Here is a 16257-nt window from a genome sequence, read left to right as displayed (position 1 = left end):
CGCCCATGGGCGTGCTAGTCTTACAGGGAGGTGTGTTCAGGTGAATTCTTGGCGTATTGCTGTCTTGAGGCAGCGGGAAGTGATTGCGCCATTGACCAACAAAAACCTGGTCTAAAGTCAATAGCGCAGCATTTCATTATTTTAACAGCGCATTAGTAAAATGTACCGCGCAGCAGCACACAAACATCCAAAAGATTACATATTAGGGGCCCACTGAGTGACACTAGCTAGGTTTAGCCAAACATCATAGTCTTTGTTTTTTTTAAAAGTTACAGCAAGTCTGCATATGTTTTCTATTTCTTTCTAGTTTCTCAGGATCTTGTTGAAACATGCATAGATAATATTTTCTTAGTTTGGATAATAACCAGCGCTTTTCCAGTGTAAACAACTTACATAAATATTACATCAGTCATGTTTGTGAATACAGGGTAACTGTCTTGATTGCCTAGTCCATGAATAACAAAGTTGTATTTGTCAGCTTAGTTAAATAATATACTGCAGCAGAAAGAAATGAGACAACTGTGAATCTGATCCAAAAATAACTCTTAAATATTCCACTCGGTGTGTGTGTGTGTGTGTGAGAGTCTATGTGTTTTTGCTTGTAGTTACACATTAAGGCATGATCAAACACATCCCTCTGTCCTCTGACAGCAGGTAGGTATGTCATCACCCGTAGGGCTGCTGTGAATTTTTGGCAGTTTCAGGGTGAACAACAGGGTGGAAAATGTTGATTTCTTTTCTTCACATCATTTTGGCACATGTTTAATAAAACAGGGGTTTAGATTGACATAGTTGGTCTGTGATTATGCAGCAGCATGTTTTAAATGATTATTGGTATTAGTTTATAATATTGTGCTTGACAAATGTGTGCACATATTGACAAAGTGAAGTTTAAAGATGCCCTCCATGTATCAAAATATTATTTGTATAATAATTAGATCAAAAAAGTTAAATTACCTTCCTTCATTGTAAAATCTAGAATCCGTGAATATGCAAATATTTGTCTTTTCGAAAGAACATAACATTTTTAACTTAAATGTCTCCTCTTCTCTAAAAAACAACAGTTATTTGTGTTTGTGTGCTTGTGTTTCAAATTTCTACAGCACTCTTTTCAAAGTAACATAATGGACCAAACTAGTTGTGATGTCGCATTAGGGCTGCACAATATGAGGAAAATATGCTATATGCAATAATGTTGTGGAATTTTGCTATAACGATATTACTTATATAAATAAACAAATACTGAAGTGTACTCAGTTCTGCTGCTTTCAGTATTCTGCTAAAATACAACAAATTGATTATTTAATTTAAAACAAATGAAAGGAAATCATTTTCAAACATTCTTTTTTGAACAAATTCAACATTGAATTGAATATAAAGGCACCACTAAAAAAAGAATGACAGTTACATTATAAAGTGCAGTTTTCTACCGATATTTCCTTTCTACTAACACAAAAAATCGGAGTGTATTTTGCGATATGTCACAGCCTTTCGCGATGTGAATATTGGGCCAGTTGATATCGCGACGACGGAAAAAAATTATATATTGTGCAGCCCTATGTTGCATTATTATGCACATGTAAGTACATGCTTCTAATGACAAACCCTACACACACATTCTGCACAGTAAAGGTCAAACTCCCAAATTAAGTAATAATAATAAGCAAAACACATTCTGGACTGGAGGGGGGCTTAAAGACAAATAAGGGATTTAAGAAAAAAAGTCCTTTATTAACAAGCGACAGTTTAATTCAAAATCTGATAAAAGTAGTTTTGTTTGTCTGTTGATGTTTTCCATCTGTGAGGTACTGTAAACTGATGCTGTACTTTGAATGGGTTTCTGAAGAAGAACATGCTTTGTCAGTGGCCCACTCACATTCCAGACTTCTTACCACAGAAACCCAAACACTTCAGACACAGAAACTCACACTGCTACCACCAAGCTGACCTACCGGTATTCACTCACACACACATTGACTGGGGTGAAGGGGTCTGGACTTTCCATTTGCAAGGGATATGTTTTCAGCTATCTCATACTGACTTTTATACCATATCAGGATTTAAAGTATTTTAGATACGTAATCAGTCCTAAAAATGTATCTTGATTGACTTCCAAATACTGCCAAGATTAATCTTTGAGCCTTTTGAACTTTACAAGGAGATGTCTTTGCATGTCATATTTTACATTATATTGTCTATCTCAATGTAGACCACAAAAGGGAAATTCCAACCAAATATGTTTATAGTCTTTGAAATGGATATGATCCTGTTTGCGACCATGGGTCAGTTTTTGGTAACTTATTAAGTGACTGCCTTATCTCACCTCAGTTTATTGTCAGTCTCTGATACCAGCATTGCTCATCCTGCCTACATTTATTTCTTTACGATTATAATTACACGCCTATCACGTGAATCTTACAGAAAAGCCTGAGATGAGAAAGTTTACTGAGGAGACAAACAAGTTGATCCCTTAAAGCTCCAGAGTGCAACTGTTGCCTTTTATAATGGTCTACTGTATAGCTGTGCAAATATTACCTTCTATAACATTTCAGCATTGAGTGGCATTAAGTGTCATGGGAATGAGACACATAATAGCAATGTTACTCACATATTTTACAGTGCTGGTTCTCCATGTGTTACTGTACATGGGGTGTTAACATGTAAGCAGTATATGTTAGTAGCCTATTGTGGCTGCTGACAGTGCTGAGCTTGTTTATATTCTGTTGGGTGATTTACTCCATAATATTGCATTAATGTCATGAGCACATCATGAATTAGACTATAAATAATATGAATAGGGATTATACTGTATTCCCTCTGAACTATTGTTAAAGAAAATGGTAGCACAAGAATGATCTTTGAATTACTGCACATATTTTAATACAGACTGATGACATTTGAAAAGTCAGAGGAGTACTTATAAGTGTAGAAGTACATGAAAAGCTGCTATAAGGAGAAAAACTAACTTTTCAAGCAAAAGTATGGGGTAGTGTTCATGTTGAATGTGTCAATCAGCTCTGGTAGTAGTTTCACGTGGTTCACTAAATTGAAAGTGACTTGCACACTCAAGACTGTTTTTGGGAGGCAGTTTTGTCCACTCAGCAGCGTGACTTCCCATTTCAGCCGTACACACAGTGTATGTTATGTATGCTCTCCACGTATCCTGCGCTCAGTGCTGACCGCCTCTGCTCTCAGCGCTGCCATGGACTCCAACACGACTTCCACCGAAACATAACTTTTAGTGCCGTGCGTATCTAATGTGCGCCGGCTCGACGAAGAAGACGACGACGGAGTGAGAGAGAGGAGCAGCTATTGATCTCGACTGAAAAGTTGAACGACTTCTCTGGAGCGACGGTATCTAGACCAGCCTGACACCACCGCTGTTTTCCGGATCCCGTTTGGGGTGAGTAGCCGCAGTGGCACGATAACTCGGTTCGTGTGTGTGTGTGTGTGTGTGTGTGTGTGTGTGTGTGTGTGACGGAGGAGAACGATAACACATGACAAAACCAACAGTGGTGGAAAGTATCCAGTGCATTTACTCAACTTTTCAGGTGCTTTACTAGAGTATTTCCACTTTATCACTTTATAACTCGACTCCACTATATTTCAGAGTGAAACATTGTAGCATACTTTTCACTCCACTAGCCTACATTTGTTTGAGTTATAGTTAATAGTTACTTACATTGTTAGACATTATTCAACAGTAAATAAAGCAGTTAGAATAGCTCTACCTTGACCTAGGCCTACAACATCAGATATTGTTTACATGCATCTATAATAATAATAAAAACATAATATAGTATAATTATTATTATTTATATAACACTCTAAAATTTAGAGTGTTATATAAATAATAGCAGATTGCAAATGTACCAGTCTGCAGTAAATGCTTTTACTTTTTCACACTTCATGCTTTTCTGATAATACCGTGGTTCAGTAAAAAACATTAAGTAACTTACTGTAACATGCAGGACAGAGTATGTTTACGCTATGGCACTCCTTTTACGTTTTTAAAGTTCTGTATTTGAAGTTTCAACAGTAAAAGACAAGTTTATAAATACAATACACACTATACATTCTGACGAAACTTTATAAGTGCAGCCAGTGCCAAAAGTGCAACAATAGTGCTGTCAGTTTTTAAGTTCAGTTCGTTCCATGGAAAGAGCCGTTTGTCCAGACTACAGGAGGGGAGGAGGAGAAGAGTTTGCTGTAAAACATCTTGTTTTCTTAAATTTTAAGCATATGACACAGATGATTGTTTGTAGTTCTTTGTGTTTGGATAGCAAGATAGCAATGTATCTTCCCTGATACAATAACAGATAGATTAACAAGTTTAACACTTTTAATTTATCCCAGACTAGCACTACTTTTACTTAACGCTCTGTGGTCCTCCGCTGGTAGAGCAAAGTAGGATTAGAATAAATGTGTCCTGTATTTAGATTAATAGCTTTTTTTTGTCATAAAAGTGTGACTGAAATATTAACAGAAACTAAATGCCAAATAATAAGTGATTTTTAACGTGAATTAGAGATAAAATGCCATGCAGGTTCAAGCAGGGCCGGCCCTAGAGTTTGGGGGCCCTGAGCAGGATTTGGTTTGGGGGCCCTTCACCTTACATGTGTATTTTCGTTTGATATAACGTAAAAGCCATCATATCTCTGTTTCTCTTTTTCCCTTTTGCAGGTTCGATCACCTGCTGTCTTAAAAGTGCTACTAAAAATTTTCATCGCTATGGAAACGGTCATCAGCAGCCCCGGCACGCACAACCAGTCGACAGTTTTCACTTCAATCTTCAACGCTAGCTGTCGCTTTGATGAGGAGTTCAAATACATCCTGCTGCCTGTGTCCTACGGTCTGGTGTTTGTGGTCGGCTTCGTGCTCAATGCAACAGCTTTGTGGTTGTTCCTTAAGATGCGTCCGTGGAAGCCCAGTACCGTGTTCATGTTCCATCTCGCCCTGTCCGACTTCCTGTACGTCCTCTCCCTGCCCACCCTCATCTACTACTACGCCAACCGCAGTCACTGGCCTTTTGGAGTGGCTGTCTGCAAAATGGTGCGCTTTCTGTTCTATGCCAACCTCTACTGCAGCATCCTCTTACTCACCTGCATCAGCGTGCACCGTTACCTGGGCATCTGCCACCCACTCAAAACACTGACCCTGGTGAAGTCCCACCATGCCCACCTGGTGTGCGGCATGGTGTGGGCTGTGGTGAGCGTGTGCCTGGTGCCTAACCTCATCTTTGTCACCACCTCCACGAGGGACAATGACACCCTGTGCCATGACACAACCAACCAGGAGGCCTTTGAGGAGTATGTGGACTACAGCTCTGTCATCATGGTGCTCCTATTTGGCATCCCGTTCCTGGTCATTGTGGTGTGTTACTGCTTGATGGCGCGGGCCCTGTGCCAACCCAGACGGGGAATTTCTGCCAGCCAGCAGGGCGCCGCCTCACGTCAGAAGTCCATCAAGCTCATCATCGTGGTGTTGGTGGTGTTTGCTGTGAGCTTCGTCCCATTTCACATCACACGGACACTCTACTACACCTCCCGTGTTTTAGATCTTAACTGTGAATTTCTCAACATTGTCAACTTTACTTACAAGATCACCCGGCCGCTGGCAAGCATCAACAGCTGCATTGACCCAATTCTGTACTTCCTAGCTGGGGATCACTACAGAGCCAAAATGATGTCTTTTCTGACGGCAAAAAGACAGACGACAAGCAGCCAAACACCTGAACAGGCACACATACAGCCGAACAATAACCATGGCATCGCTCTGTTCTACAAGAACCCACCCTGCCCTGAAAGCCAGTGAAAATTCTGAGAGATAGTGGGAAATCTATTGGAGAAATCTAAAGTATTTCTGCTCCAGGCTTAGCTAACATTTCTAATGGCACATGCAGAAGCACCTGTTTATATTTCCTTTTTTGTTTGCACTGAGAGGTTTGGTAGACTGTACATTTACTTACAGTATTTGCTTTCACTCCATCCAACTTCCAACATCCTGTGTTCAACAGGCATAAAGGCCATGTTTCAATTCCCCTCATTTTCTTGAGGTTATTGTGTTTGTAAGATGAAGTTCAAGTGGGAAAGAGTCTGTACCCAGTCTCCTAGGGATTATTACACCAAACTCAAGTTATAAAAGACAGTATTTAGGCTGCTGTATACTGTTCTTCTGTGTGGGGAAAATTGTGCCATGCAGAAGAAACGTTTTACTTTCAAATTACGGGAACAGAAACTGACATACTTTGAGTTTGAGAGTTTGACACTGGCGGTCACAGGTGCATTAATAATAATAACAAAAAACTTTATTTTTATAGCACCTTTGAAAACACAGTTGCAAAGTGCTTTACAATAAAAACAGAACACAAAGAGAATAAGACAAACTAAAACCCCCAAAACTAAACACATAAGACACACAGCATAAAACAAACAAAAATGTCATAAAACATCAATGAAATCACTGAAAAACTATTTTAAAAAGTGGGTTTTTAATGGAAAATTACAAAAAATGGGATAGAGTTTACAGCCCTGATCTCCTCAGGCAGGTGTTGATAAGCAATAAGTCAGTCAGTGAATTGTCATCAATCGGTCACTCACTGATCTAAATCTAATAATAATTTCAAATTAGGCAGTTATGAGGCAATCCTCCCTGTTGTATCAACAATATCTATGTGTTACCCAGAAACCGCAGCTACTGCCAGCTCTTGATCCCAGCTGTTTTTATCCTTTAACTTTCACAGCTGTCTTTTGCTCAACTGTGGAGAAAAGCAGAGACAACTCAGGACAAGAACCACCCACGCCTCATTAGAGGGATAAGGGATTTTCCTTTTTACCCTTTTACCTTTGGGATTGATACGTGGAATTGAAAGCCCCTTTTTCTTACAGTAGTTTAGGCTGAACTCCTTGATGGTTTTGCAACATGTGAACACAGTTACAGAGCATTGGTCCCTCCACCCTTGTTTTTAATGTTGACATATGAACCAATACTGTAGGAGCAGATGTATTCATACAGCTCTGCATCACACGGTGTTCTCTTGATATTAAGTATGAGCACTATCTTTGAAGATGTTTCTGTAATAACAGTTTGATATGTATCATAAAGTGGTACATCATGAGTAACTGGTGATTACTGTATGTCACGTATGATGATCTGATTATGCAATGACTGTTTCCTGTCTGGTCAGTTTTCAGTCTTCAGTTCAGCCTACAATATCATTAAGCTCTAATTTCTTATTCTTCTTTCAAATCTCCCTCATGAAAAGAGCAATGTTGAGTGATCTATGAATTCAGAGGAAGCAAGAGGAAGTTTGATATTTGTGTACACCATACAACTCATGTGTTTAGCCAGACTGCAACTAACTCCACTTTCTATCACCTGGATAGATACAGTACAGTTGATGTTTAGGAAGTGAAAGCAGAGTGTGTGATCTTTCATGTTATCATCTCCATACATCATTCAACGGCAAGAGAACTATGAATGCTCTTTTTTGGAAAAGGGCACTGGCTAAAAACAACAAACACAATATCGATGATGACAGTGAACAAGATAAAGATTTCCCCCTAAAGTCACTTTAATGTTAAAAAAACCCTACAGTTTCCACACTGTGACATCATCTAATGTGATATTATATTTGTTTATTCCAGTGCATAATTGCAGTCCACACAACATGATTTACAATGACCAACCCATGAAAAGTTGAAGAGATTAAACGTAATGCCATTGCAAATACTATGAATAAATAAAACTATGATTGCGTATTTCCTTAACATGTAACTCAAGGCCAGAATTCACCTAAACTACGTCACTGTAACAATTCAGTGTTTGAGAACATGACCAACTTTTTTTCTCCCATCTTTAGAAATCAATAAAATAATAACAGGAGCGCAGTAGTACCCAGTAGCCTGAAGGCTAATAACAATAATTACAGTGTAAATGGCAATACTGTTCAGAAATATTACTCCATGTTGTCTGTAATTTACAAACAATGGATGATCAGAAACATATAAGCAGCACGGTCAGTCATTCTGAGTTGTTTTGCTTTTTCTCAAAACTTCAGTTCATGACAGACTGCATCGGATAACTCTTTACATGTTAACATTTGCCAGCAGACCTACAAACAGTTCCTTTCACCAGCATCTTCATCTTCATGTCCCCACCAACTATTAGCATGTAAACAGATAAATGATTCAAAGCTCTGCTAATTTGACACATTATCAAATTGGTAATAATGAAAATGAATCTGTAACGAAGGTTTCAAACTGTTCTGTCCACTTTTCAACAGTTTACCTCAATGTGATGTAAGCTTATGAGCACCCCCCTGTGGTCTGATGGTGACAGGAAGTTGCAACTTGCACTCAGTCAGGAGAGCTCAATTTGTCAGATGGGTCTCTCCAGCAAGTCAGAATACTTTAAGCGGGAAAATTACAAAAATGTGGAAATAAATGCTGTATAAGTGCTATTTGGGTATTTTGGCCCTCAGCGCTGTCTAACAAACACAGAACGAGGCCAGAGGAAGGTATACGCCACAGGAAACATTCGACCTGCAAAACTGCTGAGAAAATGCTGGTAGTCACGTGTTTCACCTTACAACCTTAACCTGGAAACACAAAGCATGTGCTCCATTGACCTGGGTCTGGTTGCAACTCTGGAAACAAGTTTTCATTTTTAAAACACATGTATTTTGTGTCTGATATAGGCCTATACATATCTGATGCAGGTTCTGTGTGCATGACATGTAATAGAATTGTGCTAAATTACCTAATTTAGGGATTTTTCTGGTTTTCTGTTTGTGTTACGCTGAATGATATGCCCCTCTCTGAGTTCAGAGAAATCTCCCTCTGTTGGGTTTATGAAACAGTTTAATAACCATATAAACTGAAGATGCATGACCATCAGCCTAAAAAGAGAAGCTGATTTTTACAGTAACGGTAACATTGGTGAGCTACTTTTCTTCCCACTTGACTGCTGCCTAATATGTTAGGAATGTGCCTCTATAACAGATTTAGACATCTTTGTCTCAATCATGCTGTCGGCTTACTTTATGTGTCTGGTTGCCCTTTAGAAGGCAGATTTCATTACATTAAATTATAATAAGGTAATGCTGATGAGATATGTTGGTGACTTGTCACCTCTATATGTGTCTGTCTAGAGTTGTGAACACAATTGTATGCGTTGTATGGTCAGATTAGACATTGCTTTATGAATCTAAAGAAACTAATTGTTCTCTTGAAATTGCTGTTATAATGCTTTAAGGTAGTGTGAGAGAAATGTTTGCTTCTTGACTTATCTACTTGTAATTATCAAATATTGCTACGTGATACAGTGCAGAGTAACTTCACCTTTTTTACTTTTAAATAGAGATGCAATAGTGCTTTTGGTTTGCTGCCATATGCCACCAGGAGTTTTAAAATAACCAGATAACCAATATCAATTGGCTGTAGTAATGTTTTGGGGAAGAAGTCAGGGTCATATGTTACCAGGCCCCACCCCACGCCTGTAAGACAACAACACGGGTATTTATCGCCCTCTCAGAGTAATTGATGTTTCGACTTAAAACGCATATGAAGCATTACATGACCGAGTCTGTCATTTACAGTCTATATAACAGGAGAAGCGACACTGAAACCCGTTAATGGAGGTACATTATGATGGCGATATGTGATAACTAACTTAATTAGTAAATGTAGCGGTTGTCACTTTAATTGTGACAAAGCAGTAGGATTAATTCAAATACAAATATTTTACAAATAATGCACCAGCCAACAACTTCGAAAACGACATAAAAATAATGTATTGTGTCTTTAACTGAGAAAGCAATCAATTATAATGAGCCTTAATAACTATACGTTAAATAATCATATTGAAATACTAAAAGGATGCAATGTTTATACAGGCTATATCTAAAAACCCAATCAGTTGCAGTCGTTTCGGTAAAAGAAAAAGAAAGAAGAAAAAGAAAGAAAGGTTTGATTTGGATCTGTGTGCGTCTCGATTCTCCAGGTTTACTTGAATTTGTGTTTTTTTCTTGCCATTATCGACCAACACAACTGAATAAAGCACTCGATGTCTTTGGACAGTGAGGATGTCTGTGCTCAAGGACGCTGTGGATAGCGAGTTCAATCAATGATCGGATTCACGAAGCAAGTTTTTTTATTCTTATAGAAATATAGAAAAAAAATGACCTGACAGAGGAGCACGTGCCAGACTACTTGGAGAAGTCTATTCAGCTTCATGCATCCATTAGTATTAAACGTAACAGAGTAGCCTTGTCTTACTGACTTTACTGTAAAAAACTTTTGATAAGCTTAACATCAGCTTAAAGTCTTCACTTGCAGAAACATGCATTTTAATTTCCAAAAATGCAAACCTTAAAAGTAATTGCAACTGATTTTAAATCTATAGCCTGTTGGACTGTTTAAAACCAATGTTTTAGAGTTGTTTAATCTGAGAGCATGATTACAGGCGTTCTAAGAGAAAACTGAAGGATTATTATGCCACTAAACAAAGTCAAGGAAAATGTAATCTTAAACCATTCATCAAATACAAAATGTAACTGGATTTATAGAAGTATTTGCTTTTTTAATTACAAGAACATATTCCTATTAGTAAATTAAAATACACTGCATATTGATTGTGAGATATACACCCACACCTCGGCCTAAAGTGATGCATTTGTCAAGCCTTGGCACATTTCTTCTGTGTTTTTCTCTTGTTTGGCAAATTATAAGGCAGAGACGAGGGATTTCAAGGACGCGTGGACTTCAATTTAATCGGAGAGGCTGAGAGTGGAGTCGAAGAGTGACACACATAGGAGAGAAGTTCATTATTCTGCTGAAAAGGAAACCAATGGCTTTCACAGTCGCCATGGTAACTGGCCTTTCTTTTGCCGTCAGTCGTATGATAAGGTACTTCACAGCATTAAGCACAATTATTGCAAGGTAAAAGGGAAATATTGCTTTCCAACGCTAATAGATGTTAGCTATTGATTGGCATGGTGATTCATATAGAAGTGTGCCCCAACGGTTTTACCGGCCTGACTCTCTGCAACCTTTTAATGAAATGTGATAGAGGTGAGGCTGGATAGGCCTTGGTGGCGTTGCAGGCTTCAGCTGCTCTTGCATCTTTACTTTACCTGAATATCCCAAACTTTACTTGTGACAGCAAGAAGATGAAGACAGATTCAGCAGTGAAACAGTGAGATGAAGTTAGAAAACTACAAAAAAAACATGAGGTAGTAATATTGCTTTGTCATAAAAAATCTGAATTGCTGCATGTGTTTCCAGCTCCCATGTTGCAAAATGTCTCATAACATAAATACTAAACACCCGCTGCTTCCCCATCATTAGCATGTCATTCTGTTGTCGAGTGACCCTGCTCGCACTCTTATACAATGGCGGTCGGCCTTGGCAGCAGTGAGGTCAGCCCCAAGCACAAGTTCAGGCCATGGGAGGGTGGTTGTTCGGTGGCTGCCTGCTTAGTTGGTGAGAGGATGGCGGATTAGCATAGTGGAAAGCATGGGAGCTTGTGTGTGTGTGTTTGTGTGTGTGTGTGTGTGTGTGTGTGTGTGTGTTTGTGTGAGGGTGGTGGGGGGCAAATTGTTTTAACCCCTATTACAGCAACTGCATGGCGCTTCTCTTATCTAGGCCGCTGCAGCCACTCATTAATATTCCGTACATATGGCAGTGCTTTCTGTATCATTGTCTATTAATGGGAGGGATAATCGCTCATTCAATTATCAGGCAGTCAGCAAAAGACCAACCGTGCCTGTGCACCCCCTGGTTCACACAGTGGCACAGCCCAAAACAGAGGTGTGCCAGTGAGAAGGTGAGAGCGATAGCAGGGATTACAACATGTTAGCTTCTTTAATAAGTCGGGCGGCGGGAATAATGTGACGCAAATAGAGATCTGTGTTGGCGAACAAGAAACATGCCTGAACTATGTAGCAACAAAGCAGAAGAGGGCAGTATCTTAAACCTTCTTCCTCTTCATTTCAAAACTCACTAATGGCTCTCTCACAAACATTAGTGTCACGGCCTTGAACCATGTGAGTCTCAGAGATGCTTTTAAACAATGAAGCGACTCCTTTGTGGCGATGACCTGTGGTCAGAAAAGGCCTTGGATAGCTGTGTGATGTAGACTCTGACGGCCGTGCTGAATAAAGCTTGACCCTGTCTGCAGGCCAAAGATCTGTGAAAGTGATCAAATGTAGCGTTCGTCCCTGTTGATCTGTGCTTTGTGGCCTCAGGACCTCGGGCTGCCTGTCTCCCTGCTGCCGAGGCCATGGCCCGGATATGAGGAGGTATTGATGATAGTGTGACCTCTGGCTGTTTTGACCTTGTTGAGTCAACTCAAGCACATGAGAGATGGAAAAAAGGGAGAGTTGGAATAAGGTTGTTTAGTGCACTGAGTTTCTTCAGGAGGTGGGCCAGGAGATTGTGCAGAACTGTTGCAAACGGGCATGTTTTGGGGGAAGTGTGAAAAGATAGGCAGTGAAATGTTAACAAAATCTTATAAAATCCGATTTGATAAATTTTCGCATTTTGAATGAACCGAAGGCGGCTGTGGTGGTGGAGAGCCTTTGTTGGAGGTCCCATTTTCTCTCACAGAGCAGCACGCTCACAGGGTCAGCGAAGTTACGAAAGTAATTAAAGCTTGGTGATTCACTGCCTGCTGCAGAGAAAAGAAAGCAAGCTGTCATTCTGATTTAGAAAAATAAATTACAATTTTAATAATGGGGGAGGATGGGGGTGCAAGAACGTCTAGAGCCTCGGTGGGTTGGGGGGAGGCGGGGGTGAGCATGTTGGGTGGGAGGAGGGGTCGAGGGGGTTGCTGGCTGCCTACTTATCAATAGTTGCAATTTTTTGAAACCGCATCGGTAGTACATTGCGAGAGCACAAGTGCCCTTAAAAAAAGAAAACCCTGGAACATTAACATACTGATTTCATGCGCATGGCAAAGGGCCTGAGCCAATATCAGAGAGGACTCAGCAGTCCTATTGTCTGCTGGGACTCTGGTCCCCTCTGATATGAAAATTCAATTATTTTATAACTAGATCTGGCGCTGCGTTTTGACTGTCGACGGTAGCGCCTTGCCAGCTGCATCAGTGTGGGGGACCAGAGGCTCCTGATAGCGAGAGGGAGGCCTTTCAGACATTGACATGTTTTTGGGGGACAAGATTGCCTAAATGTGTTGCATTTAAGGACTGAAAGTTAATCTAATGCACCACCATTATCTCACTCAGGTAATTCCAATACCTTCCTCAATCTATGTTTACGCTCACGCACGCACCCACATTCTCGCACATCCATTCATTCTTCAGCACTTTGAATCTGATTCCCAGGCTTTCTGCATCCAAACAGGTAATGTTTTTATTTATTTTTCTGCAGTGCATATTCTCAGGGAGCTGGAAACTATATAAAATAGAAGTTGTTTTCTAAGAGACATCAGCAGTTTTTAGGTCGTAATTCTGTAGGAAGACACACAGGAAGACATACCCAATATGAAATGGTACTTAAGGAACAGTTTTCCAAGTACTGTTATACTTTTGCATTGCTGGGTAAAAATAGTGTATACATACAGTAGTTATATGCTGAGTTAAATACACTTCCCTGTGAAATGTGGACACAGTTGCCCAACATTATAACAAATATCTTTGTCTGAAAAAAGAAGTATCACTTTCTTTAAGTGGACAGGTTGTTTTATTTATTTATTTATTTTTTAATCCAGCATTTCCTACATGTTAATGTTACATTAGTAGAGACACCAAATATATTAAAGGTGCTATCCACAGAGACACACAAGCTGGCCTATTTTCCGAGTTCATGGGACAAACCCTTTCATTACCTCTGTGGCTCATTGTGAGTGTTCTGAGGGGGGTCTGTTAAGATTAGGGAACAGGAAGCAGCCCCCTGGTATGGAACCTCTCTACTCAGACCCCACTGTGTTGTGCTTATTAACCCAGCCTGGGAGAAGACGTACCTGCCTCCCCTCATTAGGCCGCGGTGGAGTACGCGCTCAGCCCGCAGAAGAATGGAACATTAATTAGTATTCTCTGCGGGGGGAACTGCCATTAGCACTTAATTAGCAGTAAGAGTACCATTCAGTCGGGCGGCCAGTTAGTGTCTTACACAATATGTTCTGTGTCTTTTCCCTGTGTGTCATGGTAAACCGCAGATGAAAGACCTTGTTGTTTGTGCATGTGTATCGAGCAGTGCTGTGTGTTCCTATGTCCTTTTCCTATGCAGCTTGTCAGACCGAATATGTCACACCTTGTTATTTTTATGGTTTATTTCAGCAGAATTTGTGATTGAATACATCTAGAAGAGAGCTATAAATGCGGTACAGTGGCACAGTGAAGGCCTGTGCTCCTAAGTCAGCATGCCTCTATCCAGATTCAACTCTGTGTGCTGCCCTCTCGCTGCTGTTGACCTCCATGAGGACAAATGTTTTATTCCCATCTTCTCGCACGGCTTGGCCCAGGGTGGTAAAGTGGGTGATTAGGGGATCGAGGTCAACTTTTCCCATTGGTCTGAGGGAAGTTCCTTTGATCTGCTGAGTAGGCATTCTTCTCTCTCTTCTCTGTGTTCTCTGTCCAGCACCGTCACCACCGCGGAGGACAAGGGAGGCTGTTAACCCTCCTCGGTCCAGTCCTCGGCCTCACTGGTCCTCACTCCCCCTGTACACACTCCTCCTCCTTCCCCCACTAACAAGAGGCTCAGGCGGTAGTAACTTTCACTTCCCGAAATTTGAGAGGCGGAGAGCTGTCATTTGCCAATTTGGCCTGAATGGGGCGGACAGCGGATTGAATGTCGTTTTCCCACCAGGCTGCGCCATCCAGAGCAGCAGGGGAGGGAGGGGGATACAGGGAGCGGGTGTAATGCTAGAGTAAAATTAGAGCTTTGATGGCAGCTAATAGCGTGTGATGGGTGGCGCTGATGTGGATTTCCAGTAAAGACGCCACAGGTTCTCTCTCTCTCTCTCTCTCTCTCTCTCTCTCTCTCTCTCTCTCTCTCTCTCTCGCTCTCTCTCTCTGTCTCTCTCTCTCTGTCCTGCAGCCAAGCACTGACACACCTATAAGATTATGTGGGCCCTGCCTTATTTCTCAGAGCTGTAATTTCTCCCTGCTCAGTGTAATTATACATCTCCAACTCCAAGCCTGCCTATGTCAAATGGCCAGACCGGTTCTGTTTCTCTGTGTGCTTTCTTCTTGTTCTCTCTCTCTCTCTCTCTCTCTCTCTCTCTCTCTCTCTCTCTCTCTCTCACACACACACACACACACACACACACACACACACACACACACACACACACACACACACACACACACACACACAGTGTGTTTCACTATCTTTGTGGGGACCCGTCATTGACATAATGCATTCCCTAGCCCCTTACCCTAACCATCACAACTAAATGCCTAACCTTAACCCTTACCCTAACCCTAACCTAATTTAAACCCTAATACTAAAACCAAGTCTTAACCCTCAAACAGCCCGGTTTTTGGACCCCACGAATATAGTTAAACAAGAACACACACACACACACACACACACACACACACACACACACACACACACACACACACACACACACACACACACACTGCAGACTGAGACTCACAGATTTTGTAACTGAAGCCCTACACTTTACATTAGTGTATGACACAATAGTAGGTATAAGTGCTGAAATGATTACTCAATTAATACTAATGTTCGGTTTGGGGTGCTGGACACTCTAAGCCATTTTTCTGAGCTCAAAAGACATACTTAACATTGTTTTATCAGCTTGGTACTTCATCACTTTTCTTAATTGTATCTATTTTATTCATTATATTTTAACTCATGACATGTTTCAGAAGTCAGCTACATAAAATTATGCAAAACTTCTGTTTGTGCTAACATATAAGAACATGGTGAAATGCAAAGGCTCTTAAAGCTGTGTTGTTGTTGACTTTTTACGGAGCGCTCCCAAATCTCAAATAAGTCTTTTTGGATTTCTATTATTTCTACTATTGACATTTTTTCATGAAACATGAAATGTATTATATATTTGGTGTAATAATAGTGCTTTATGGTAATTTCTATTTTTTATCACCATCATCAAATGTGCAAGCTCAGTTTGTGTTAAAGGGACGAGTTAGCACTTCAATACTTTTCTACATATTGGGTTTAAATAAAGTCAAAAGAAAATCAAAAAAATTTGAGGGGAAAAAAATAGTTGATTTTATAAGCTTACATATGGAAGTTGATGTTATAA

The 16257-nt window shown here is 40.4% G+C and overlaps 1 protein-coding gene across 1 annotated transcript; it reads left to right on the top strand.

Moving 5' to 3' along the window:
- Positions 1–3085: 3085 nt before the first annotated feature.
- On the top strand, positions 3086–7117 carry LOC144524245 (P2Y purinoceptor 4). Its single transcript, XM_078260384.1, has 2 exons — positions 3086–3403; positions 4684–7117. The coding sequence occupies exon 2, from the start codon at positions 4732–4734 to the stop codon at positions 5812–5814; it is 1083 nt and encodes a 360-aa protein (XP_078116510.1). The 5' UTR covers positions 3086–3403; positions 4684–4731; the 3' UTR covers positions 5815–7117.
- The last annotated feature ends 9140 nt before the right edge of the window (positions 7118–16257 follow it).

This window comes from Sander vitreus, chromosome 10, assembly GCF_031162955.1.
Source record: "Sander vitreus isolate 19-12246 chromosome 10, sanVit1, whole genome shotgun sequence".
In the NCBI taxonomy this organism is placed as follows: Eukaryota; Metazoa; Chordata; class Actinopteri; order Perciformes; family Percidae; genus Sander; species Sander vitreus.
The sequence above is the reverse complement of the archived record's forward strand: the minus strand, read 5'-3'. Positions and strand labels throughout refer to the sequence as shown.